This window comes from Diadema antillarum, unplaced genomic scaffold (genome assembly GCF_040938485.1).
Source record: "Diadema antillarum isolate AM-2024a unplaced genomic scaffold, OU_Dant_1.0 seq00000269_RagTag, whole genome shotgun sequence".
Taxonomy (NCBI): Eukaryota; Metazoa; Echinodermata; class Echinoidea; order Diadematoida; family Diadematidae; genus Diadema; species Diadema antillarum.
This window is the reverse complement of record NW_027271305.1, coordinates 215,147-242,940: the sequence shown is the minus strand read 5'-3', so window position 1 is coordinate 242,940 and position 27,794 is coordinate 215,147. Positions and strand designations below refer to the sequence as shown.

The window sequence follows — 27,794 nt, the reverse complement described above, 5'->3', positions numbered from 1 at the left end:
TACACATCGAACGACCGACTTCCGCACAAAGCAAGACATCTACTGAACTTTGGCATTTAAAGCAAAAGATAAAACAATAAAAGAGCGCAAGCAGGAGCAGAGCACCAAATCATTGCTTGTACAGCTCCCCCGCACAGCGAGATGGATCACAAACAGGGGGGTGACTCCATAACTGCCGTGGGTCTCCCATCGCGACATCTTTCGGCGGCTTCAGGGGTTGGCCGGGTCCACTTTCGACGGCTCGATGCCGATGCTGTCCTCGTCCTCCAGGAGCGGGACGGAGAGGTCGTCGCTGGGCAACTGGAGGTTGACGAGCTGGACCGAGGGGGACTGAGGCAGGGCCGTGGCGTGCTCCTGGATGTTTGGCAGGAAGTAGGCGACGAGGAGCGAGATGATGACGAGGAACGAGCCGAACACGAAGGGCGGACCAGGCATAATGCTCTGAGATAGTGAAAATACACAATACATGTATCATGAATATATATCAAGTTGGAGAATGCATTGTGCAATATGAGTATAAAAAAAACAAACAAACACATATCACAATCAAACACAAATAACTATGCAACTATCTAGCAAAAGACAAATATTCAAAGAATCAAAACAAGACACAAATTCCTTAACAAAAGAGAAAAACAAGACATCAGTCATCATTTCCAATATCACTTGAAACTTAGACCACTAAAACAAACAAACAAACAAACAAACAAACAAACAAACAAACAAACAAACAAACAAACAAACAAACAAACAAATTAAAACATGCAGAAGTTATGTTCTCATGATTGTCATTCACAAACATTCTTGCTGGTATGACTAACAGGATGACAACCAGATGCTGATATTCACATCTGTGCATATCAGTTCCTGTTTATCAAAACAAAATTTGGTATCAAGTGTGATGCACAAAATTGTCTTTAGTGAATGCATACAGGTACATAAATGCTTACATAGTGTGAGCTTGCTTTGTTTGTTGTTGTTGTTGTTGTTTTTTTTGTGTGTGTGTGTGCGCACTTTTCAGTAAAGTGTGAAATGAAGTTGGCAAGCTGTTGACTGAGTTGGGCATTAAACATGGCACACACAAAATCTAAAAATCCGGCAGCATGGGATTCCTGCAGGGGGAAGGCTGACCAGATTCATATATTTCCATTTGAGAGTCTCTATAGCGAATTGTGTGTAGCATTGTCACTGATCTCCACCTAAGTACACACACGGCAAAAGAGTCTCAACTGAAGTTGAATGTTACCAATGAGCTTACACTTCGATGCTCATATTTATTTGTTGATGGCGACAGTCTTGGTTTTCAAATGTACCCCGGTGGGCAGCAAATGAAGAGCTATTCAATCAGGCCACCCTACTTGGTCTTTAAAGGGATAGTATGGTATTGGGTGAGGTGAGGATTCAGCTTTTAACTTTATGCAAGATACTTTTAGAAACCACCTTATGGAATCTTAAAGAGCATATTATTCTAAGAGGAATTTAAAAAAATCATTTGATGAAAAATAGTTTTGAAATGGCTGAGATATCCAAAAGCAAAGTAAAACTAGAGAGGGGCCGTCAAAGGCGGCAGACCCACGCCTAAGTACAAGTACAAAGTCGGGGTAAACATAATGTGCATTCGGTCATCTACCAGAATTCGGCCACTTAATTGCCAGTGTGCTTTATCACCAGCCAGTGAGTTCTACCAAAGATCGTACACTGAAGTGTACGATCTTTGGTTCTACAGTCACATCACACGCAAATCACATCATTACACATACGGTATTAACACTCATTCACGTACAGGAAAGTCCTTAAGTCTCCTCCAAAAATCCATCGAAAATCCCAAATTCCACCGTCAAAAGTGCAGAATCGGAACTTTTCCAAGCGCGCGCGAATTAAGTCCAGTTTTAAGAGTATTGTCTACGCGACGGGTCGCGGAAAAAGCGCTAAAAATCGAGAAATACGCCGTTTTCTTGCGGGATATTTTGATTATAGCAAGCCGAGAGTGTGATGATATCAAAGGTCGTATGAGTGTACGATCTTTGATGGTATCCACAAAAGCGCAAAAGAAAAACAAAATTTACGTACCCCCTAGGCAATTACCCCTATGATTAGTGTCTACGGGAATTATTCAATGCAAGGGTTGAATGCAAATGTCTACTGCACCAGTATTCGGCCACCAACGAGCGCCGCAACGTCCCCGGTGCAATTTTGCACCAACAGTGTAGAGCGCGATGCATTTTCAGCGGCCTTGCACACGCATTGACATTGAGCACGCATATCGTGCAGTGTGACTGCGACCGAGCAAAATGCTCCTCCAACGAAAAAAACAATCAATGTTAATTTGAAAAATCATCAAAATACGGGCCAGTTTGTGATGACGGAGAACGAACTTTCATAAATCTAGAAGGACATAGTCCCTCAAATAGGCCTAAACGTAAATTTCGGAATTCTTACGAACATTTGAGCAGCGAAGTCGGATCGTTGGGGAGTTTATGTTTTCGTATGGTAGCGGAAAATCGCAAAGTGAGAAACGGGAAATTTTCGGAATGGTCACTATACCATGGGGTCAAAACTTCTAGGTCACACAGAATTTGCAAGGGTCAACCGATCATCACCAAAATCTAATCGATTCTTTCCTGCCATTATCCAAACATCCCCATAACATTTCGTCCAAATCCGTTTACCCGTTCTCTTGTTATCTTGTACACAAACAAACAAACAAACAAACAAACAAACAAACAAACAAACTAGCCACTGCACTGGGCAGCCCTGCGTGACTTATCACCAGCCTGTGAGTTCTACCAAAGATCGTACACTTTTAGTGTACGATCTTTTGTTCTAAAGTCACATCACACGCAAATCACATCATTTCACATACTAGAACACTCATTCACAACACGAAAGTCCTTTAGTCTATTCCGAAAATCCATCGAAAACCCCAAATTCCACTGTCAAAAGTGCAGAATCGGAACTTTTCCAAGCGCGCGTTTTAAGAGTAACATGTTAGGGTCTACGGGTCGCTGAAATAACGCTAAAAATCGAGAAATACGCCGTTTTCTTGCGGGTTATATAGCAAGCCGAGAGTGTGATGGTATCAAACGTCGTATGAGTGTACGATCTTTGATGGCATCCACAAAAGCGAAAAAGAAAAACAAAATTTACGTACCCCCTGGGCAATTACCCCCCTACGGCAATTATTCAATGCAAGGGTTGAATGCAAATATCTACTGCTCCAGTATTCGGTCACCAACGAGCGCCGCAACGTCCGCGATGCAATTTTGCGCCAACAGGGTAGAGCGCGATGCATTTTCACCGGCCTTGAACACGCATTGACAATGAGTGCGCATATCGTGCAGTGTGACTGGGACCGAGCAAAATTATTTCATGATTGAGGAATGCTCCTCCAACAAACAAACAAAAAAAGAATCAATGTTAATTTGAAAAATCACCAAATACGGGACAGTTTGAGACTTCGGAGAGCGAACCCCGAACTTTCATAAATCAAGAAGGACATAGTTCCTCAAATAAACGTAAATTTCGAAATTCTTACGAATGGTGTTGAGCAGCGAAGTTGGATCGTCTTACGAACAGAGTTGCATGCAGCGAAGTCGGATCGTTTGGGAGATACGCTTTTGTATATGGCGCGCCGATCGACCAACAACACTGTTTATCGGCAATAAACACTGTTTATCGAGCGATAAACTCTGTTTATCGAGCGATAAACTCTGTTTATCGAGCGATAAACTCTGTTTATCAAGATGAAGCTCTGTTTATCACACCTTTATCAACTGATAAACAGATTTTTTCTCGATAAACACCGTTTATCGGCGGTCGATAAACAGTGTTTATCACAAAAAAAACTCTGTTTATCGGTCGATCGATAAACATAGTTTTTCGTCGATAAACACTTTATCACTTGGTCGATAAACATAGTTTTTCTCTGTTGATAAACAGTGTTTTTCGTTCGATAAACACTGTTTATCGCCGATAAACAGTGTTTTTTCAGTGTTTATCGCCGATAAACAGTGTTTTTCGGCGATGAACAGTTAATCGGCATTATTGATCAAATGGCGCGCCATATTTGTATGGTAGCGGAAAATCGCAAAGAAACGGAAAATGTTTGGAGTGGTCATTATACCATGGGGTCAAAACTTCAAGGTCACACAGAATTTGCAAGGGTCAACCGATTATCACCAAAATCTAATCGATTCTTTCCTGTCATTATCCAAACATTCCCTGAACATTTCGTGCAAATCCGTTTACCCGTTCTCTTGTTATCTTGTACACAAACAAACAAACAAACAAACAAACAAAAAAAACAAACAAACAAACAAACAAACAAACAAACAAACAAACATACGGAACCCTTTACATAACCCCCTGCCGATTACATCGGCGTGGGTAACAAAGCGATCCTAATAAAAGGTGGGTCCCATCTTTAATTAGGATTACTTTGTTTTGGATATCTCAGCCCTTTCATAACCAATTTTCATCAAATAAACTTTGAACTCCTCTCAGAATTATATGCTTTTTCAGATTTCATAAGAGGTTTCTCATTATCTTAAAAAAAAAAAAAATCATCATCAAAAAACATTGAAAACCTAAAGCCCCATCTCAACCGAAACGGTACCATTCCTTTAAAGGGGAAATCCAGTCCAGATATAAGTTAGTCTGATACAAAAGGAGGAAGCTATGATATTTTGAAGTTTCGCTGTTTTGGGAGGAAACAGTTCTGAACAGTCAATATGAATATGCAAATAGCAAAGTGAGAATGTCATTCCCTCACAACTTACCATATAGTTTGTACATAAAATTTAGAAATTTCTTGTTTTTCATTCAAACGCAATTATGCCCGAGGCTCAAATCCTCATATACAGTATCTAACTGATCACTATTCTAAAGTTATTCAATCAGGTATAACGTCATGTTTCAGACTTCAATGACAGAAACATTGAATTTTCGTCATTTTTTTTTTTTTTTTAACACGATCAATGCAAAATTGTGAGGGTATGACATGGCAAGCTCACTCATTTGCATATTCATACCCACTGTACAAGAACTTTTTGCAGAAATTATCAAAACTTCAAAATTTCATAACTTCCTTATTTTTCATCTGATTTCAGTCAAATTTTTAACACTGAACTCGTAGAATTCTACTCTTTCTTATCACACAAACTTATATTTGGACTGGATTTCCTCTTTAAGCAACAGCAATTAAAGGTATAGATCACACAGTCTCTGCTGTATCTTACCTCTGCCATTGGATTCTCCATCACATCCTTTTCTGGTTTCTCCTCCAAATTGGCACTGTCCAGGTCCACGTCAAAGAAGTAGAAGATGACACCATACAGGGCCGGACCGAGTCCCGTACACAAGCTGCGTATACCCGTTACCATTCCCTGCACAACGCCTGCGTGGAGAACATAATTTTTTTTTTGGGGGGGGGGGGGAGGGGGAGGGGAGGGGGATGGGGAAATACAGGAATAAAGATTGGATTCAACTCTTTTCTGTTTTCCTCTCTTCTTTTATTTTACTAATGTTCCATTAATATCAGTAAGTTCTCTTTCCCCTCTTTTGGGGCGCAATTGCACAACATCAGTGAGCAGTAGTGTGCATGCATGTAAGAAAGAGCTACTTCAGAGGGGCATTTCATGAAGCACTTTGGTCGGATATTTTTCCGATGAACTGTTATAGGCTACTGAAATCCTTGCACCTGATTGGCTACGAGCGAATTTGTCGGACAACTTTGTCGGACAAAATGCTTCATGAAATACCCCCCAGAACAGAGTGAAATGGTGTGTCATCCGTTTGTCTGAGGAGCTGCAAAAAGCATCAATCACAAAACAGCAAGACAGGCCAAACTGGGGCCAGGAATGCCAAGTTGTAGACAGCATTGCAGTATTCTCAGGGCTGAAAAAGTATATATCTTTCTTATGGGGGGGGGGGGGTGGGGGAACAGTACTCTTAGCTCTCCTGAAATAGACATATGTAGTATTACAATGTGAGAAAAACAGTACTGCCAAAGTTGACATTTTCATGGTTGTGTAGAAAATTTCATGTATTTCGCGCAAAGTGCAACTGACACAAAACACTGAAGCATGCAATAACGTTTGCTTCCTATGTAGGTAATACATGTACATTACTAATTCATATTCTGATTCCGTGGAATTAAAAACATGCAAAATTCACCTTATCCTGCGAAGCAAGAAAAATTACTCACACCAAAATTTCCACTTGTATAGTATTTTCCATGAAACCTGCAGCATCCTTTCTTTTTCTTTTTTTTTTCTTTTTGGGAGGGGGGGGGGGGTGGGGGAAAACAAAATCGTCGGCCTTATGCCAAAAGGGCCTTAACACCATAGACTTTGTACACTATCAGTGCCCTTTTGGCATGAGGCCGTCGAAATACTGGAAAAAAAAGTTACAGTTGGTATCTCTGTGGGACCTCACCTTGCTTGTCGGGGTCGGCACTGTGCGACACCATGGCGCTGATGGCGGGGAAGTTGATGCTGCAGACGCTGGCGATGACCCCCGCCGCCCACATCATCCACTGCTGAGAGGCGAAGCCGTACCACATCAACTCCAGCATCTCACACGTTAGCCCCACCATGATGGTGTGCTTGTGACCCAGGTTGCGTATTAAGAAGCCTAATAGTAACGTCTGGGGGACATGCAACAAGCAAATGGGTTGAGGACACTGTCTTTGACATTGTGGCGGCCTCATTTCATACATTGTCACACTCTGCAGATGGAACACTCCAGCATGCAAAAATTATGAGAATAAGACCCCGTTTACAGTGCGGGACTGGGCCAAGCCGCGGCCGAGCCCAGCCTCAATTGCGGGTCAGAGCCCCGCAATTTTGTCCATTTACACTGCTGGGCTCGGCCGTGCTTTTAATTCAAACCTTTCAATATTTTGTTGTAGTGGCGCTCTGCTTGTAAACAAACGCGATTTGGTATAGTCTGGTTTTTAGACCCTTTGCCAACTGGATTCCATTGTCGACGTTCGGGCAAAGGCCTTTGCTGAAGGAAAAATCCATTGCAGGACAAAACCATCTTAAACTATACTAGTTTTCGACGTTGAGGGGGTTAATATCCTGAATAACGAAATAGTGCGGGCAGAGGGTTTGGAAGCCAGACTAAAATTGGCCGCGCATTTTGCCCAGTTTGCCTTCACACTGAGAAAAGGCCGGGCTCAGCCGCGGCTCGGCGAGACCACCTCCAGAGCGTGGCCAAATGCGCGGCCAATTTTGGCCCCACATTTGGCTTTTTGCCCGTTTACGCTGAAATGAAGGCGGGCTCGGCCGCGGCCTCGCCTCGCACCGTAAACGGGGTCTTATACTGCCACTATTAGAGATACTTAGTATACAAGAGATCTATGGACAAATATCACAATTTACCAATACAAATGTGATCATCAATACAACCGTTAATCTTAAAGGGACTGTACAGTACTGGTTGAGATGAGGATTCAGGTTTATAGCGTTTTTTGGTAAGATAATGAGAAACCTCTTATGAAATATGAAAGAGCATGTAATTTCAAGAAGGATTCAACGTTTATTTGATGAAAATTGGTCTTGAAATGGCTGAGATATCCAACAAAGTGATCCTAATAACATTGACAGGCCACGACTTTTATTAGGATCTCTTTGTTTTACCTTGTTTTTAGAATCTCTCAGTCATTTCAAAACCGACTTTCATCAAATACAATTTTGATTCCCCTTAGAATTGTATGCTCTTTAACATTTTGTAGAGTGGTTTCTAAATATCTTGCAAAATGTTACAAGCTGAATCCTCACCTCAACCAGTACTGTACAGTTCCTTTAACCCTAAAAGGGCCGGGGGGGGGGGGGGATCCCCCCCTCGACGTTTCGCGCTATAATTCTGTAAAGCGAGAAGGCCTCATCGCGAGGCTTCTTGACTTTGTTTGTTCAAGTCTCGCGCAACTTTTGAGACCAAATTTGCGACGTCCGCGCATACTTTTGCGAAGCCACACCCATTTTTTAAACGGAATGTCGCCCCAAAACGGGCACAATTTTGTGATTTTGTGTACATTTCCTATGGAAAACAGTGCTCTGTCATGAAAGTCATAAAAACCTGATTATTTTTACAATTAATCACTTTCATTGATTAGTTTTGTGCTAATTATGGTAGAAAAGTGGGCAGTGACAATTTCCAGTGAAAAAAACAAAGAAAAAAAACCAAACATGAAAAACAAGGAAATACACAAGAAATTCGGAAAACAATAAAATACATAAGAATTGAAATGAATTTTGGAAGTTTTTGTGATGTAGAATTGTTGAATATGCTCAAACAGATTTACAGATCAAAAATTAGACTCTCAATGCTTTTAATTAGGCTAAAATATGATCTTGAGCTTAATTTGCATAATTAATTAATTAAAACTAGAAATTGATTGTTTCAAAAAATCTTATGACGCAATCTTGTAGATTATGACGCAGGTCTCACGCATGCAAAATTTCATCGCGATCACACCACCAATGACCGAGATCTCGGGGGTGGGGGGGGGGGCAAATTTTTACTCAGCATAGGGTGAATAATCATCTCCCATATACATGAATGTCAAAACTTAGAAACCAGCTGCCTTATCTATAACTTTAATTCATGACATGAAATTCACGCGGGAGATCTGATACACTTTTACCTTTACACTTAATTGGTCTATATTTTGTAAGATATATAAGAGATCTATGGACAAGTAATACCATTTACCAATACCATTTATCTTTAGGTTAGGGGGAAAATTTCTACTCAGCAAAGTTCCTAGGGTGAATAATCATCTGCCATATATATGAATGTCAAAACTGAGAAACTTGCTGCCTTATCTATAGCTTTAATTCATGATGTGAAATTCACTAGGGCGATCAGATACCTTAAACTAAATGGCCTTTTTTTAATGTTTCCAATGTGGTAAGTGTGTCTGCCTGTTCTTCGACCTACATTTGTATATGTATACTGCTAAACTGATAATGAACATCTGGTCATTTCACACCTTAGTACAACTGTTAGCGACAGATAGATGCAAATTGACAGGCAAACAGAAAATGAGATACCATCATACTCACTTGAGCAAATACAGATAATACTCCAACTAAAGCTATATATGCTGGCACCTCCGCAGGGGAGAATTTACCAACCTGCACAAAGCATCAGGGAAGAGAAAGAGAGAGAAAGATAAAAGATGAATGGAATTTTATCATGTAGCTTACATAATTTCAAGACCTCTGATTTTGTTACATAACATACATTGTCAAGACCAAATTTAGAAAAGACAGATCCCAGATGGCTACAGCTTTACAAAGCTACATTTACACTGTTCGAGTATTTAACCCGTTGAGGATGGGCTGATTTTGCTACAACACCCATTTCCCATAGACGCTTGCCTGAGTATACTTGGGATTCGTCCTCAATGGATTAAGAGTGGCGAGGTAGCTAAGTCGGTAGCATATCTGCCTTTCAGTCGACTGGCTTGGATTTGGGCTTAGGTTAGAATTCAAATGAGACTTACTGAGCAATGTTGTGTGTTATCATGCTGTTCCATCTACTAGTAGTAGAGGCAAAACACTCAGTCCTCGAATAGGACATAAAATGGAGGTCCCGCGTGTGAAAGAGTCACAACCACCGCAGGTAAAAGATCCCGCTTCATTTATTCATCACAATGAGTAGGGTGCATAACCTGGTGAAGTGGTCTCCACTAACTCCATGTAAGACCAGCTAGAGTAGCTGAATATGGACTATCCAACCATAATGTCTCATGGAAAATGAAAACAAAGAAATGATATTGCACTGAAGCACACATCTGGTATGATACTGTTTCAACATTCAGTCCAACCTCAGTTATCCTGCCATGTCGGGACCGGGGTATGTGATATGGCCAGACATTAAGTGAGATATGTTCCAGCACAGCGTTTTCAAGCAAGTTGCGTTGAGGATATTATGTAAAGCATTGTTAATTTACTACTCAATACAGTGGACTCCCATTATAATGAAGTCCTTGGGACCGGCAGTTTTCTTTTGCTATAGCAAAATTTCGTTATAACCGAATAAATAATAAAAAAACATAGAGAGGATAATGTTACAGGGTGAATTCTTATTTCATTGTAACCGAAATTTCATTATAACCGTGTTCGTTATAACGGGAGTGCACTGTACAATGATTTACAGACAATGTCTTTCCCACTCTCAGAATATAGGCCCTTGCGGCATGAATCTGTGCTTGATAGTCAAATATATACAAGCATTGAAGAGATGAATGAGATACGGACTGATGACTACTGTAAAACGAGGAATGTTCGCATGCATTTTAATTTCACGAAATTCGTGAGAGCCAAGATTCGCACGATTAAAATGCACACGAAAGTTCTCGTCTACACTATAAGCATTGAATGCCAGTGGCAATTCGCAAAAGTCTCATGCCGCGAATATATCATGTTTTACAGTACTCTGCAGTCAATACACATAATACTCACCATTCTAAGATACAGGAACATGCATGAATATTGACCGGCCTCAGGCAGGTACGACAAGAACACAGCTATACACAGCATTAATACTGTGTAGTCTTTGCCGACTTTACGAAGAGACTGCATGGTGGGTAACAATGAAAAGACAAGTTACGTGTGAAGGTGGGGGAAAAAAACGAAAGGGGATCTCTGACATGTAATATCTAACTGCATCATTACTTTCCATGCAGAAGATCAGTGTTAAGATGTAGTTGTAGCCTAATAATGCATAGAAATGGCTAAATCTAGCATGACCAAGTTCAGCTGTTTGGAATTAATAAAACAAGAAAAAAAAAAAACACTTTCATAAGATCTTAGCATTTCTTCATACCTCTCTTTGCCTTTTAAAGTCATTATCAGGGAAAACAAAACTGGTTCATAAATAGCTCTCTCGCTCATAAAAAAATAAAAAATGATAATAATTCAGTTCTAATATTCTATATTATCTTTTCCAGCCTATTTTGAGATAAGTTCCACAAGAAAGACAATGACAAAAAAACTCTGAAAATTGATCTTGCTAGCACTTACTGCAAAGGGATCTGCCTGCTCCCATGATATCGAGGCGCCCCATGACGCCCTGCGCACTTTCTCTGGCAGCGACTCCGGTACTGCCACCAGGATAAATAGGACGTCACACAGGGCGATCGCCGTGGCAAGAAACACTACAAAACTATCCCCATATATCTGCCCCAGGTAGGTGCCCAGGGCGGGGCTGGTGATGAGACTAGCTGCAAAGGTGGCTGACACCTGTTCAAGCGAAACAGACAAATCAAAGAAATGGAGATAGCATTCTTCATGTCTACATGCACAACAGTTGTCAAGAATAAGACACCATACAAATGTACTACAATCATTGAAAAACAAAACATTTCATTTTTTTTCCTTTTATTACAAAGTACCAATCTGCACATATACAGACTTTCCTGGCATTTGAAATGGATCCATCACTTCAGGAAATAGACATGTCATAATTTAATTTGATGTTAAGTAATTTGATTGCTGTTTTTCCATGGCGAGGGGTGCTTTACGGAAGTTTGAAATCAAATGCCATTTGTAGGAAACTCTGTTCATACAGCCTATGGTACATGTACTAGATAAATGGATGGTTTTGATCTTTCTGTATTGTACACTATTATTATTTGTATAGGACGTTTAAGGGGCGCATTAAAGTCACATATTCTTGTCTGCTTGATTTCACTATGCAATACAAGAGTGTATTGAACAGAAACACACAGGCCGATGTACTAATTCCCCAAAGGCTGCCATTGTTAGTGGCTGTGCAATAATACACCGTAGGCAGTCTCAAATATCTAGCTACATACACAAGTGCGAGTCACTCCTTACGCAGTGAAGAGTCGATTTTAATAGCAAAGTCTAGTAGAAGTACAGTACCTTCTTACATGCCTTCTCCCGATAATGATTATGGCTAATTTTGATTAGAATGGATGGCTTTAATTCATGGAATACCAGGGAATATTGCACTTGTTATGACCAATATTGCACTCATCTTCAATTCGTGCAATATTTATATTATATTTGATGGCTATGTATGGGATACCAGGGAATATTGCACGAGTTAGGGTAGTAGTAGCAAGTTTTTGCACACTCAGCAAGCGCTCGCGCAACAGATGAGACAGAATACTGTGTATTCTTGAACGGCCAGTAACAATGGTAGTCTACGGGGAATTAATACGTTGGCCTATGCGTTTCGTTCAATATGCTCTCATATTGAACGGTAAAAATTGAGCGGACAAAAATACGCATATTAATGCGCCACCAAACTGGCCTATGTGGATGATGATCCCTGGTATCCCATTCATAGCCATCCAATATGATATGAACTTATATTGCAGTTCTGAATGGAAGACTCTATGTCTGATCAATCACACCATTCACATCTATCATCTAACACTTTACATCTTTATGCTGGAATCACAGTTTAGATAATTTTGCATGAAATACATAATATGAAGCTACTACACTGTACCAGAAAAAGATTAAACAGTTCCTGTATCAGTCAGACTTTTGCGTGGGTGGCTGCTGCTGTCTGTATGGATATCGTTAATTTACAAACGGTTCATCTATCAATCACCTATCAATCACAGAACTACACTATATGTACTCTGAGTAATCACTGCGAACAGTTCAATGACCTGTTACTTTACACGTCACTGGTACCCTTCCCCTCCCCCCCTTGTATTTCACTTTTATGCTTTTACTTTCAAACTGTTTATTAAGATATATCCTAGATGCTATGGAGATGTATTGCAGAATGATTTTCTGGCAAAGTTAACAAATTCTTTTTTGATATATCCTTTCTACCGATGTGTATATCTCTTTTTGTACACTTTTCTGCAATTTTTACAGTTGATCCATACTTGTGAGACCAGCATTAAATAGGATTTATATATTCCAGAGATGGCACACAATATCATCACTCTACATGCACTAAATATCAATGAAGGCAATGGATCTACCACACAATGCTCGCTGAGCCCGAGACACCCTCAGATATACTGGGGGATTTCTCTGTAAACAGTGTTATATTCATCTAATCTGCATTAGTCAGAGCCAAATCTCTGTGCACTGCTCTGCACCTGCTGTGGCACTCAACACTGTTTGCCCTTGCCAAAAGAAGTCAGCCATTGAGAAAAGAAAAAAATCCCATTGAAGTAATTAAGAGCTTCTCAATGGGACAGGGTTAAGAAGAAAGGGGTGGAGGGTTGAAGCCAGAAACATGAGTCTGTCTCTACTGTGGTTCTACTAAAATGTCAGCAGGTCAGATCAAGTTCATGGAGTGGGATTAAGACAAAGGAAGCAGAAGCACTTTTATCACATTTTTCCCCCTTTGTGTAGTCCTCCAGATATCTTTCAGGCAAGCAAAAAAGAAGTTTCCCATGTTCACAAGGGTGGTTCCTTGAGCGTCTAACTATGAAAGACATGATACGAAGATTATCCATGTGTACATGCAAACTTTATAAATTTACTAAAAATCAGTATGTGGTGTTTGACAATATTCACTACAAAATTATAGGAAACTGTTGCCACTCAAAAAGGCAAGTCAATCTCCCAGGATACATCATGGCATACAAAGGGAAAACTTTCTTAAATACAACTGTAAACTGCTACAAAATGTAACTGTAAATTCATAGCCATTCTGAGCAACTAATCTAAGGGCACATACTTGTATTTTGCTTCTGCTTTCATTAGACTGTTAACCCCTCCCTTGTTCAATTGTGTGTGTGTTTCAAAATATTTTCAGATATTTATCTATTTATATGTTTATTTTTCATGGGGGATGGGGAGGAGGGTGGTGCTTAGTTCAACTTTAGAGAAGCACTCTGAGAGCACAGAACTCCGCCAAGCATGCAGCTCATTTCCATCACTGATCTTGTTCTTCCATAGAGATGTCAGTGATTTCTACCCATACGTACTTATAGCATTGCGTGCGGAAAGTCGCCCGATTTCCCAATATAGAAGCCTTTGTTATGTCATAGACCCTCAGCTGCACGGCGCGCCTCGCCCTAGTAGAAACTAGAGCACCCACTTTAGTGCGCGCATGCAAACCTCAAATACGCGCAGCCTGAACTCCCAAGTTCATTGACCCAACTGCCAAAATATAAAAAATCCCTTATAAATTCCCTGAAAATTCTTGGGTCACTACCAAAATTTAATCATCTGTTACTTGTATCATTCTAAACCTTTCCTGCAAGTTTCATCCAAATCCGTTAACTACTTTTTGAGTTATTTTGCACAAGGACAAACAAACACACAAGCCAACGGTAACGAAAACATAACCTCCTCCCTTGGCGGAGGTAATTAAAACATACATGCAATTGCAGCAATATCATGGTGTCAGATCCAATTCGTTTCATTTGTTGAGGTCTCTCAAATCTACTCACCAGGCCATAGGCTGAACTGCGCTCAGATTCTTGCGTGATGTCGGCCACATACGCGAATATTAGCGAGAACGTTACCGAGAAGACACCCGATACCGAGAGCATGGCAAAGAACCACCTACGATGTGCAACACAATGGAATGGAAAACAAAACAAAGTGTTTATATCACAGACTCAACTGAATTTAATTTCATCCCGTTAATCTGACCTGCATGACACCATATCAATCATGAGACTGGAGTGCAGTTTTCGGAAATTGCTACTAAGACAATGATGCAAATTCATCTTTACAGTGTATATGTTGTAAATAGACTAAAGCCCTGCTAACAGCTGCAGGGAAGCACGCATTAATACAGCAAATACCAAGAGAAAAGCACTTACAGACAATTTTAGTGAATGAATTCCCACAGTTTATTTTTCACATAAACAAATAAAGCAGTAGTTGCAGTGCCACAATTCTAACAGCTTCACTTATAAACCCATAAACCAATAATATTTTCCCATGACATATTTTGATCTTTACAAGAGTATTGTTTTCAATATCTTCATTTTTCATTAGTGTAATTTTACTTGAACCTGTTGAAGACTAGTCCCAAGTATATTTGGGCAGATGTCTATGGGAAATGCGTGTTATAGCAAAATCAGCTCGTCCTCAATGGGTTTAACTTTTGCAAAGTCATATTGTCTTTTATCCATGGAAATTTGCTGAACACATATATACTGGTATTCAGGACAAAATTTGGCTCATTTCTTCAATCTTTGACACTTCAACATGCTTATGCACGTCTTGACTTGTATGTCATGTCACCATTTCACATTGTAAAATTAACAATATATTCAGTTTGAACAAACTCCTGGTGATGCAATAATTTGTTGACATTTTAAAGGTCCAGTTTACCTTTGGGAGTAGTGATGTAAAAAATAGTTTATGTGTAGGTCTGTTGTATCACAAAACAACCTACCATATAAAATTTTCGCAATAGAGCCTATAATATGAGAAGATATCAGTATTTTTCTCAATAAACCATAACTGTAGACGGTTTAGTCTGGAAACATTTTCATTATAACTATTGTTCACATTTTGTGTATTAAACAATACTTAACATCGATATTACAGATTCAAAATTTTACAGTGGTTGTTTCTATCCCTAACTCACATTTTAGAACAATTTTAAAGCACTAATGCTGGGTTTTTGCTTCATCTGCAAACAGAAATTATGGCTTTAAACATACAGTATATCTAGACATTTCCTGATGAGTGTATGTTTAGTGAACATAGGGAGTGCCCACAGCAATGCATAACAGATGTCACGTAAGTTGTGCACATTTTGTTTCTGATGTCCATCATATTGATATATAAGTGTGTACTTACCAGGCGCTTATTTTCATGAGTGGAATGGGCATACACGTGAAGAACACGGTGAGCAGTAGGAAGGATTTTCTACCCCAAACATCTGACAACGCTCCCAGCATGGGTGCACTAAGAAAGGCCAGAAAGCCCTGTTCACATTGGAGAAATAAGACATTGCAAACACACATGAACAGGAGTACACTGTACCACACATACTGTCATGAATGATACTAAATACATTGTAGTTTCATTCCCTGTTTGGGAATGGAGAATCAAGTGCTTCATGTAAACACTACTGCATCTGATACAGCCCATTCTAAGAAAAACATGATATTTGCAACTCTTTTCTTTGTTTCTTAGGATTGGTTCTGATCTTTCAAGTTTGCCTTGAGGATTACCAGTAGACTATTACAATATGTATCACCATACTTTTTCAAGATAGAGGATCACCCATTCTAAAGTTTAGCTGACACAAACAAATGTAAGGTGCTCAGCCCTTTCCTGATAAGTTTTAAGTATGTTTGCTTATTAAAATACACACACATGGGGTCAATACGAACGAGCATGGGTATACCATGCACACAGAACAGCACGTACAATGCCAGTGTCATACAATGTATGTCACAGAAACGATGGTAAAACAGTAATTTCTTGGAATCAGTCCCCTTCATGACCTTACTGATGTTATCACCAGATTTGCAATTACGGCACGTTGCCACACGACCAATTCAAACAGATCATACAGATAGAGAACTAAGGTGATCTGGGGCAAAGGTGAATATCATAATACATTTATAAAGCACCAGTACTGGCAAGAGGAATGCATGGAAAGAATTGCTGGGTTAGAATGTTAACACACAAACTCAAACTCTTATTAACCCGACTGGTTAATTGTATGGATCACCAAAAGACCTTTGATCATAAGGTCTGAACAAAGCCATTTATGAAACAGATAAATGAATGACTATGGGTGTACCTGATCACTGAAACTACAAACTTTTATGGTACAAACTTTTGCACTTTGCCTTGGACATGTCCAATGTCCTCTCAGGCATATGACACAGAGTACAACTGCTTATTCATGCAGTGCTGATATGGTGTTGGCTTCACAATGCATACACCTGCATATGAGGGTGTTTTTCAATACAGTACAAAAGATGGGGAAGCACATTGCCTGTTAACAGGAATGTGACCTACAATAATATGTATACCATGTACAGGGTATACAGTATACAGACTTCCCAACCTTTCTGACTGCAAAATGTGGATGATTTGGCTCAAAGTAGGTACAGTGTGAGACAGAGCAGTTCCAATAGGAGTGAGTAGTAAAATTATCAAGAAAAAAAAAAAGGAAATTCCTATTGAAACAAGAGCTGGGAATGGTCAGCATTCAGAATCTTTCCTCCAAATTGAGGATGGTTAGGAGGTCTGCAGTATATTGCATATATACAGTACATGTATGCGGTTATTTTTGCGAGGGTTTAATTTTTGTGAATTTTGCAAATCACAGTTGGATCGAGAGTTTAACAACACATGAAAATGTCATCATGTGCTATGGGAATAGTGTATTTACCATAGCATTGGTGTCAATTCGCGAAAACAACATGTCACGAAAATGTCTGAGACCTCTTCATGCGCGAAAATATTTCCAGTTGTATCTCCACAGAAACATCTAGTATGTCGTAATGTGTTTATGGCATTTCATACAACACACTATCACAGCATTTATAGCAAGGCATTCAATGGCTGCTGGCATCTACATTGCTAAAAACATACCGTAGTAAAGGTTTCATTTTAAACATAATGATTGATGACTATCACAATATTGGTAAAGTGTTTAAGGTCGATTATCTATAAACATGGCATACAATAAAATGTGAGGAAATTATAAGTGCTTTACAGGAACAATGCACATTGCCAGCCTCTACATTACTTACAACTTGAGTTTCATACATAATTTATAATGTATACTGCCTGGGTTCACTTCAAGCCTAGATTGGGAAAAATAACGAACAGATTTAAAAAGAAGAAAAAAGTAATTTGCATACAATGTATTGCCTGTTTCAGCTAGTCATAATAATTCCCCAATTTGGATTAAAAAATCATTGTCAGTAATGTCACAAGTTGCCCTTTAAAGTGCATGGCAAGAGTATCTAATGAATACCTGTATAACTGCCTCACCTCTATGAATTAATTATGGCATTAACCAGGCAGTATTTGTGATGCTATTACACATTACTCTTCAAGAGGCCTCAACTGCGTCACCTTGAGCACAGTATTCACAGTAATAAACATACATGCATGCCCGTCCTTGCAATACAATGGAAATCAGTTGTATCACTAGCCAGAGAGTAAATGATTAGATAAGAGGCCAAGTCTGTTTTGCATACATAGCTACTGACATACATCATACTACGCATTCACCACATTGAGTATGAAAGTAGTAATTTACCACATAATACCACAATCTTCCCATAAAACTTTGGCAATATATATCTATGATGAACCACCCCCCCCCCCAAAAAAAAAATGTCTTATTTAACTTCTTGTTTAATGTGCTAGGGTTACTTCCTGCAAATTATCTATCTTATCATTCTATCACCACACATATGATGCTCTTCCTTTTGCCTATTACCTTGGGCTTAATTTCCTCCACATCCTGGATAAGTACAGTAAAATTTTTGGTCAGTATAGCGATGAATTACAGTAACACTTTAAATTCCTTCAGATACTTCTATCATACAAAAATCATGCACACTGTGCAATGAAAAAAAAAAAAATGTTAATGACTATTCTATGTGAATTACAATATCACACTCTCTTTAATGGGATGGACAGGCCATGTAATTCAGAGTTCTACCCAAGCAGAAGCAGGTATCTAATCCCACAAAAGCATATACCTCTCCAGCATGCAAATACCAGTAGCAGATTAAAAAAAAAAATAACTGAAACAGAACTACAACAGTACAACAAAGCTATAACACATGATAATCCCCTCTCAACTTCAAAACTCCAAGCTCAAACACCAATGGGCAGATCAACACAAGTGATATCAATCAAAAGGCCAAGTAAAAAAAATAAATAAATAAATAAAAAATCTTTAGTTTCTTGTTCCCCGCCCGCATAATTATTATCATTTCTTTTTGTCGCAGCATCAGAGAAGTTTTATTTATTTTTTTTAACTATGAAAGAAAAAAAAATTTCAAATGATTTTCGCTGCTTCCAGCTGTTGAACCTCGAACGAGTACAGCCTACATATCGTACTGTACTTGTAATGATTGGAAATTAGACTACCTGAACAGTACTGTAATGATTGGAAATTAGACTACCTGAACAGTGTTGTGCAGTGGATCTGCCATTAAACAGAAAAAAAAGTGCCCACATCCTCCTTTTTTTCAAAAAGTTAGGACGAGAAACTAAAACTATTTGTTTTACTTGGCCTAATCATTGATCCCTAGTATCAGTGTTACCTTCACACCAGAGTAATGTCTGTGTGATTGTGCAGGAATTGAGAAATGAACAAGAAATGATTGCACTTGGTTCACGTCAGACATGAAAAGATGAGCACTGCCACTCATTCAAGATGGGTAATGTAGAGGATCAAAGTGCCAGGAATGTCTGAACATCTCCATAAATACAACAATCTTAACTTTGCTCCCAGGCATAGATTTACATGTATGTGGGCAAGTGTTTGTGTAGCGGTACTTTCCATGGGCAACTATTGCATTGGCATCTATAGGCACCTTAACTGTATGCGTTCCTTTCGAGATCTGTTTTGTACTGCCTTCAAATGGAACATAATGCATGCATGTATAAAAGGAGCAACCTCTTGTACTGCTTTACTACAACAAATGTGTGAGATGGACAGAACATTACACATCAACATAGACATTCACTCAACACATTGATGCATAATATGTTGACAGGATTTATAATTTCAACTTCAAGGCTGCAAAAATGCAGTGCATCAATTACCTTGACACCCTGGACGAGTCCATTCATTAAAAATGTGTGTTCTGGGAACGTTTCACGCAGAACCTGCCAAGAAGAAAGGCACAGGAAGGAAGAAAGAAAGAGAAAGGGGGAAAAAAACGAAGTTGGTTGCTGAACAAAAGAATGCCTTGAGTGTTCTACATATCAGGATGTTACACAAAGTTAAAAAAAAAAAATGTTAATGACCGGTCCCTTATCATCACAGTGAAACTAACAATACAGGCAGAGCAGGTACAGTGACGCTATGCATGTGTATACACACGATATATGGGGCTAACTTTCAGTTTGGTTCGATGGAAACTTTCCAACATATCCCATAGGCCATACCATATTTATGCAAGAGGGAGCAGAGTCTATTCAAAGTGTCACAATCACACTGACGTACTGGAAGTACAGTTGTAGACATGTTTAATGTAACTAGAATTGAATAGATCAACACACGTCAAAAATGGATCAAGGTGAGGTCTTTCTGACAATATTGAGAACTGTGAGAGGGTGCTGGGGAAACCCCTGTTTATGATTGGCTAATGCGTCTGAGGTTACGTGAGGCTTTTTTTTTTAAAATTTGAGAGAACATCTACATTGACAGTTCTGTGAATATGTTTTATTAATTTATTGTTTAACCCATTGAGGACGGACTGATTTTGCTACAACATGCATTTCCCATAGACACTTGCCCGAGTATACTCGGAACTCATACTCAACAGGTTAAACACACATACACATCTCAACTTTATATACTCAGGGAATTTTTTTTTTCTGGTATCGCATCGCAATTTGCTATGCCTTCTTTATACAATGTACCACCGCTCCACAAAAATGTATCTTTTGTGCAGCAGTTTTCTTCCATAGAAGTGTACAGGATAGCATTTGAAATATCATTCATCTGCTAAAATTGTTGATCAAATTTGAGTTTGAAAATATTCCCTGTATACTTATCGAATGAATCAATATTTCTGGTACTTTAGATGATTTTCACAGTATGACTATTATACAGTTTCTTTATACTTTTTGATAGAAAGGGGCATATCAGGGGTCGCACTTAACTTTTTTTTTAACTAGCCAGGTGGACTACTTACAATCAATTTTGACACTGAAGCAATATTTTGGCTAGCCAGACGGACTAGTTACTTCAGAATTTTATGATTTTTAGCTAGTCCGACATGATTTTGGGTGGCCAATGGCCAGCGGACCATCGCCAATTTCGAACCCTGCATATTATCAAAAGGAGACTGAGAGCCGGAAGCTATCTGTCACAACAAAATAAATTAGTACCCACAGTGGTATCAAAGAGACATACTACTAACTGCGATCCCCTGATTCATATCAATGAAAATGTCTATTAACGAGAGCTACGCGTCATTTTTGTATCTGTGCTGGCATGCGATCACACATTCAAAAGAATATAAATACTGTTTTGGTTTCTGTATCTTGACTAAATGAGACTTCGTTTACATGCACAAACTCTTTTGGAGGAGTAACCACAGCCATTATTGATCATCTTTTTTTTTTCCTTCTTTAATAACAAAGATTCCTGTACACTGCAATGGATGTGTGTTACATGTATCACGCCATATGTGAACTTTGACATAATGGTGCTATTAGCAGGTACTTTGAAGCTTGCAAATGGTTCACTGTCATTAGGTGAATTGCCCAAAATCATATTGGCCCTTCCATTCCCAATATAAATGGTTCTCACAACTCTTGGAGCTGACTGGTCTTGCTTACCGATAACATGGGATTCGTAAGGAGACCCCAAGAGAAGAACTCCAGGAATATGACCACCAGAGCATGGTAGACACTAGGCTCCCCTATGCCCTGAAAGATACAAATAAACAAAAAACAAACAAACAAAGAGTTAAATGATTCTAAGATATTCTAGACACAACATGCAAAATGAATGATGGCAAACAGTTTCATGAGCATCACAGAGACATAATAAGGGTGATTATATTTCATGCAATTAACATTATGAAAAAATTATCACAGAATCAAAGAGCTGTGTCTATTTGTTGTGTATTTTGTAAACATATGGACCTGAATTCAGTAAGGTAGATCAAAGTAATGGTGTAAAATGAGTCCAAGGACTAAAACAAGTGCAGAATAGGTGCACCTTGCACACACATGCATGTCATTGTGTATTCAGTATTGAATGTCTGTTGGCATATCAAATACATGTAAGTAGAAAGTAACTGAATATTTGCTTAATCCAAGGACTAGATTAAAGCTACGACATGTGCCTTTTTGAATTCTGGCCATGGAATACAATGTATAAACAGTTATGCTTTAGTACATTTTTCAGGTGATGGTGTCTTTTCACAGTAGGCTCTTTGGGTGCGTTTGAGCACGTTGTACTCTATCAAAAGCGAACCAAAGTGAACTGATCCAGAGCGTACCGTACTATGCTGTGGCAGATTTGGAGCGTTTGAGCACTCTGTTGAGAAAGCATACCTCATGAGTTATTTTTAGAGGGGGTCACGCATTTGTAGTAAGAGGGTCATTCACCTGGCGCGCTTACATCATTTACAGATGTCTTGAACAAAGAGAATGAACTCTTTGCATTATAATGTATGCATGATACGCGCATTCTCACACGCGAACTTTTGGTATGCTTTTGGTACCCTTTTGGAGCACATCAAGTGGTCCACTTTAGGCTCGGTTTAGTACGCTACGGTACACTTTAGGAGCGTTTGATCACTCCTCTGGCACGGGTACAGTGAGGTACAGTTCGCTTTAGGAGAGCGCTTGAACACACCCTATGGCTTGAATTCACGAAGGTGGTACAATTGAAACCATGGTTAAACCATGGACAAAGACCATAGTTTTTATGGGGCGCCAAGTGTCACATGGCCTATTTCGTTATGAAATCAGTCATTTCGTCGATTTTGTCGAATGAAATGTTCATTTCGTTACGAAATGACTGATTTCGTAAGGAAATAGGCCATGCGACACTTGGCGCCCCATAAAAAATTACAGTCTTTGTCCATGGTTTAAACCATGGTTTCAATAGTACCACCTTTGTGAATTCGGGCCTAAAGACTGCACCACATCACGTGTCCATGCCATGGCTGCTAGATGGATACATACATGTAGTGTAAGAGCAGACATTTCAACAAGAATAGTTCTCCTGAGATCTACCAAAATAAATGGTAAAATGGTCTGATTCCCATGGGCAAGCACATTGGTTACAAATCACAAAACGGGGCACATTCCTTACACTGTTATACTGTTTACTGGTAGCTAATCAATGTCTAGGGCTAAAGGCAATGACTTTTATTCCATTTCTACTTTCACTGATTTCCGTAAAAGCTTACAAACATTCCCGTATGATGCCCTCTCAACAAAATATCATGCAAGTGACAATGTACACAAACTACCTCTAGAGGACTGAATCCTTCGGGTGCGATTATTAAATTTTCTTCTACACATGTGTTCACATTTACTGGCAGCTGACTGACAAGGTAATCGAGTGGTAGCATCCATCAATAATCTACAAGTACACAGAACCTTCTAAAACACATTACATAGTGCAGGCATCAGAAAGGCTTCATCATATTATAAGTGTTCTGTGTAATATAAATTCTCTGTACCAAAAGTTTGATTGCTCAGATGTCAGTCTTCCTATTGACTTAGATTTTAATCTCCAGTATGTATTCAGTTATGATCATTCATTATTATTTTGCATTTCATGGAGTGTTATAAAGCAAGATAAAACTGTCATTCTCCAAAAGTCTTGTGTAACAGATACACAGCTTTGATATTACAGTAAAAAGGGTCAAAGTGTACACATGTAAGCTTTCTTTTTTTGTAAAGAAAATAATAAACTTGAATTTGAAGGCACTTCTTAGAAATATAATGTAACATGGCATTTGCCTATGAAATACACTGTAGCGTTCAATGAAGCTATTGTGATTACAGAGAACAAAGGGAAACAAAGAAAGGTGATTATTGGCTAGACCTGTACTACAAATATTATACACAAATGTACTGATAGACTATATTTGTACAAAAATACCTCATTTGCTCACACACAAGCACCCAAAGGACCCAACACATCACTGAAAATGCCTTATCTGTAAATGAACACTCACACAATAAATCAATATTTATGGGCATTGTGGCTATAGATAATAATTATTTGGTATATTGTGTGATCGAAAAAATTACTCAGGAGGTTGTGACATACACAATTTTATGTGTGTAGGTAAGAGGCAAGTGCAGCAGCACAACTCTTTTTTTTTTTGTTTCCTCTCTTGATTACATTCTTCTTTTTTGTCATTCTTTCTTGCTACAAAAAAATCCAGTCAAAGATTGTCGGCTTCTCAAAGCCTACTGAGTTTGAGACCTGGGAAACCTCCCAACAATGCATTCTCCATAGACTGCATTCTCCATCTGCTCTCCATTCATGCAATAAACACACAGGGCATCATCGCTAATGAAATAATGTCCATTGTTGAGGTCACTTACGGGCTGTACAATACAGGCATCTCATAAAATCCAAAGAGCCAGATACATACAATGTACATCCTGTACATCATGTACAATGTATGTTGTACTTGTTCTGTGGTTTAAATCCAAACTGTGCTTGACATTGATTATGTACAGAGTATGAGTTCAGTACAATACTGTAATTAACATACTACTGTAAAACCAGGAATGTTCGCGTGCATTTTAATTTCACGAATTTCGCGAGAGCCAAGATTCGCAAAGTAAAAATGCATATGAAAGTTCTTGTTTTAAACACTATATATATGCATTGAATGTTAAGAGGCAACTCACGAACGTTTCATGCCGCGAAAAAGGCCTTCGGCTCCAATTTACAAAAATTTCATGCCGCGAAAATATGTGTTTTATGCCAAATTCTGAATGAATAGTAAAGAGTCTACGAACAGTTCTCTTCAAAGTCCTGATTAATTTAAAAGATGAGACCTGTGAACATAAATTAGTGACTTACAATATTGTACAATATATTACACAGTATCTCTGTTTTAAAAAAAACCCAAAAACAATAATTTCGATCAAATAAACATTGTTAAAAATATTTACAGATGCCAGTGATATTCTTTTGAAGTGCCCTTTCAACCAAAACTGCACTGACCCCATGTGTTACATTCAGGATATGGTCTGGCATTTTCTCCAGACTTTCCTTCTTCTTCCCATAGAATCCTGGCAAATGTAGTAAGTGACTGCAGTCAACTACAAGGAAGTCTTGCTGACTATTATGTCACTTTTAATGGAGGTCTGTGTACAATGTATGTATGTAGCATACTGCAGTGATTTTTCTTGATATACGTGTAGGTAAATCTCAGCCTGACTTCTTCAAAAACAGAAAGCGGACAGTGATAACCTCCAAACGGCTTTACCTCCAGTTGTACTTCTGTAGTACTCCATTTGTGAGCATTTTTATTGTAAGTCATGAAGTCTTTAAGGCACAACAAATCCTAACCCCAACCCAAATCGTAATCCCAGGACTCGGGAGTATGCCTGTGCATGCAGGGAGTACGAAACTGTCAACTAGTCTAGTCTACATGTACATCAGAAAATGAATGTGGCACAGCATGTTAGAGCGAAGGCAGTGTACTGTAAAAGTGGTTTCTTTCGCGTACAGAAACTTTCGCGGTTTCCATCGGTGCCAACTTTTTCGCGTGTGTTTAAATTCGTGGTCGGTAATGATACAGTAGCATTGTAACAAGCGACGAGTTCAAAACATTTATTTTTCGCGTGATGTTAAATTCGCGGTTCAACCTCAAAGCGCGAAAAGTGTGAAAATAAAACCACCGCGAAAGAAACCACTTTTACAGTATACGGCCACCAGTGTGTGACTGTTGTACATATGCGGGCGGGCGGGGACTGTATCAATAGCCTTTGGATTTGTGGCCGGCGAGATACAGCCACATGAACATATGAGGCTGTGTACATCATTGTTACGACTTAGTTTTCTGTCATTCTCGACAAATTTTTGTTTTCTTAATATAGATTCTACTTCATAAAAATAACATCGCCTTAATATCTCCTTGCTTTTTTGGTCTTGTCACAGACGTTTGTCTGTTTACTGCAAGTTCTTCCCCACAGACCCCTGGTTTGGTCCATTCTAAATTTCGTGATCGACATCTGGCCGGCTGGCTCAGCAGCAGCAGATGCCCCTACCCCAACGGCGGCAGCAGCCACACTGTATCTACAATGTATGCGCAATTTAACAGGAATGTATTGTATGCACATACACATTCATGCCTTAACGTGTTGTATGTGTACCGACAGCCGAAGTCCTAACAAAATTCCCCATGTAAAGACTCAACTCTGTTGTACTTACATGTACAATACATGTACATTGTATTGCGATGATCCCTAGCAATTGCATGCCCCGCTATCGATTACAACTTTGCTAGAAGTCTACTGATTTTAAATTCATAGTATACAACAGATGGTGAGAAAGGAGTGAAAAACATTGTAGGATAATGAATTTATCTACAACGCAAGAAAATTTGTCTTTTTTACTCTGCAAAGTGTGACAGACATTTTGTGATGTATCTGCACCCGTACAAAAATTTTACCTCCTGTGCCAAGGTTTGACCATACTGCAATTTAAGCAATGTAGCCTGTTTCTACATGTAGCTGGGGGTCAAAATTTGGACAGCGTTGTGGTCAAATTATGGCCGGCTTGTGTTTACACTGAGTGTTGTCCACTGCTGATGCAGACAGCAAAAATCTGTCTGTTCGTCGGAGGCCAAGTTTTGATCTTTTTTTTTTTTGTTGCTTAATGCCAGTTCTCCCCTGAGAGGAATTCCATTAAGCCAGATCATGTAGCCTCCACAGAACGAAAACAAATTGATCTTTGTGATTCTGTAAACTGTTCAGAGTCCGACCAGTAGACGGCATGTGAATGAAGCACAGTGTCTGCTTGGGCTATGCAACTGCAAGATTCATTCATGTTTCAGAATTCTACAGACAGCTTGGCCTTGGGATTTTTTTTTCTTCTTTAAAAAAAAACAAAAAAAACCCTCCTAAACAAATGTTTCATCTGAAACCAATTTGTCCAAACGAGGAGGAAGGGGGAGTCGCAATATTGCTCTGTTAGTGTTAGTCCTTTGTAATAGCAAACTACATTGTAACGTTAGCTTGACTGGAGTCTTGGTTAGTTAAGCTGCATCCATCTGTCAGTGTCATTGATAACTTTCAATTCATGTTTAACACACAACAGTCAAGTTGTGACAAAAACGTCTACGAGGTCTATGACAATGTACGGTAGACTCGTCCTACATAATGTATGGCACTGGGCAATAGTTTTGTATTCGGATATTCAGCATTTCATTCACTCAGAAAGAATGTCATAATTTTAAAATGCGTTCTCCAGGCCATGTCCACATGATGACCAGTGATGACTGTCCTGTAACAGAGTGTACCCTGTTAAATATAGACCCTAGCTAGTCGATACCGGCATCCTGTCGTAGATTTACATTCCGTCATTAATCTAATTTTACTACAGTCAGTACAGAGTAATTTACAGCGTACAGCATTTAGTGCCTAGTACAATGTATGTAAACGGACAGTAAATTTAGACTACGTAAATTTACAACACAGCAGACAACTAGATCTAGCTAGTCTATCTAACGTTACTCTAGTTCTAGTATCAAAATTCATGTGAATCGTGGGCGATCGTAACAATTTGTACAGTCTAACGACGTCTGTTTTAGTCTTTTACTTTTAGTTAGACTCTGACTGTGTAAAATAGTGCGAGGTCTAACGTTAACGTTTAAATACAGTCGACACGAAACATACCGTTCTTCCTCCATCCTTTCTCTGCTTTGACGGCTGCCGAAGGGTGGTCAGCCTTTTCCGTTTCTTCGGCATTGCTGATTTTGTTTCTATCATTGAGACGGTATATTTCTTTCACTTCTTGAAAAGGAACTGCACAGGCCATAATCGGTCGTCATCTGGACGACATTGTCATCTTGTCGTCTGTTTCGTCACTCATGTAATAGTTAACACACGTTGATTTGATCCGATATGTTGCGTTGAGTCAGCTTGGGATCCCGGACTGTACGA

At 39.1% G+C, this 27,794-nt stretch overlaps 1 protein-coding gene across 1 annotated transcript; it reads right to left on the bottom strand.

Annotated features, from left to right (window-relative positions):
- Nucleotides 1-210: 210 nt before the first annotated feature.
- On the bottom strand, nucleotides 211-27,776 carry LOC139729918 (hippocampus abundant transcript 1 protein-like). Its single transcript, XM_071640835.1, has 11 exons — nucleotides 27,528-27,776; nucleotides 21,480-21,569; nucleotides 19,734-19,796; nucleotides 15,780-15,907; nucleotides 14,411-14,525; nucleotides 11,037-11,255; nucleotides 10,476-10,589; nucleotides 9,072-9,143; nucleotides 6,436-6,646; nucleotides 5,238-5,395; nucleotides 211-441 (listed from the first exon to the last, which is right to left on the bottom strand). Exons 1-11 carry the CDS (start codon nucleotides 27,618-27,620, stop codon nucleotides 211-213), a joined length of 1,494 nt encoding a protein of 497 aa, XP_071496936.1. The 5' UTR covers nucleotides 27,621-27,776.
- Between the last annotated feature and the right edge of the window lie 18 nt (nucleotides 27,777-27,794).

Bases quoted from the DNA above. Each gene is read 5' to 3' on its own strand.
- LOC139729918 (XM_071640835.1), bottom strand. From the start codon at position 27,620: ATGATAGAAACAAAATCAGCAATGCCGAAGAAACGGAAAAGGCTGACC. The intron at 21,570-27,527 runs GTATGTTTCGTG...TGTATCTTTCAG, and splicing joins GAAAGGATGGAGGAAGAACG to GGCATAGGGGAGCCTAGTGT. The intron at 14,526-15,779 runs GTAAGTACACAC...TGCACATCGTAG, and splicing joins CTCATGAAAATAAGCGCCTG to GTGGTTCTTTGCCATGCTCT.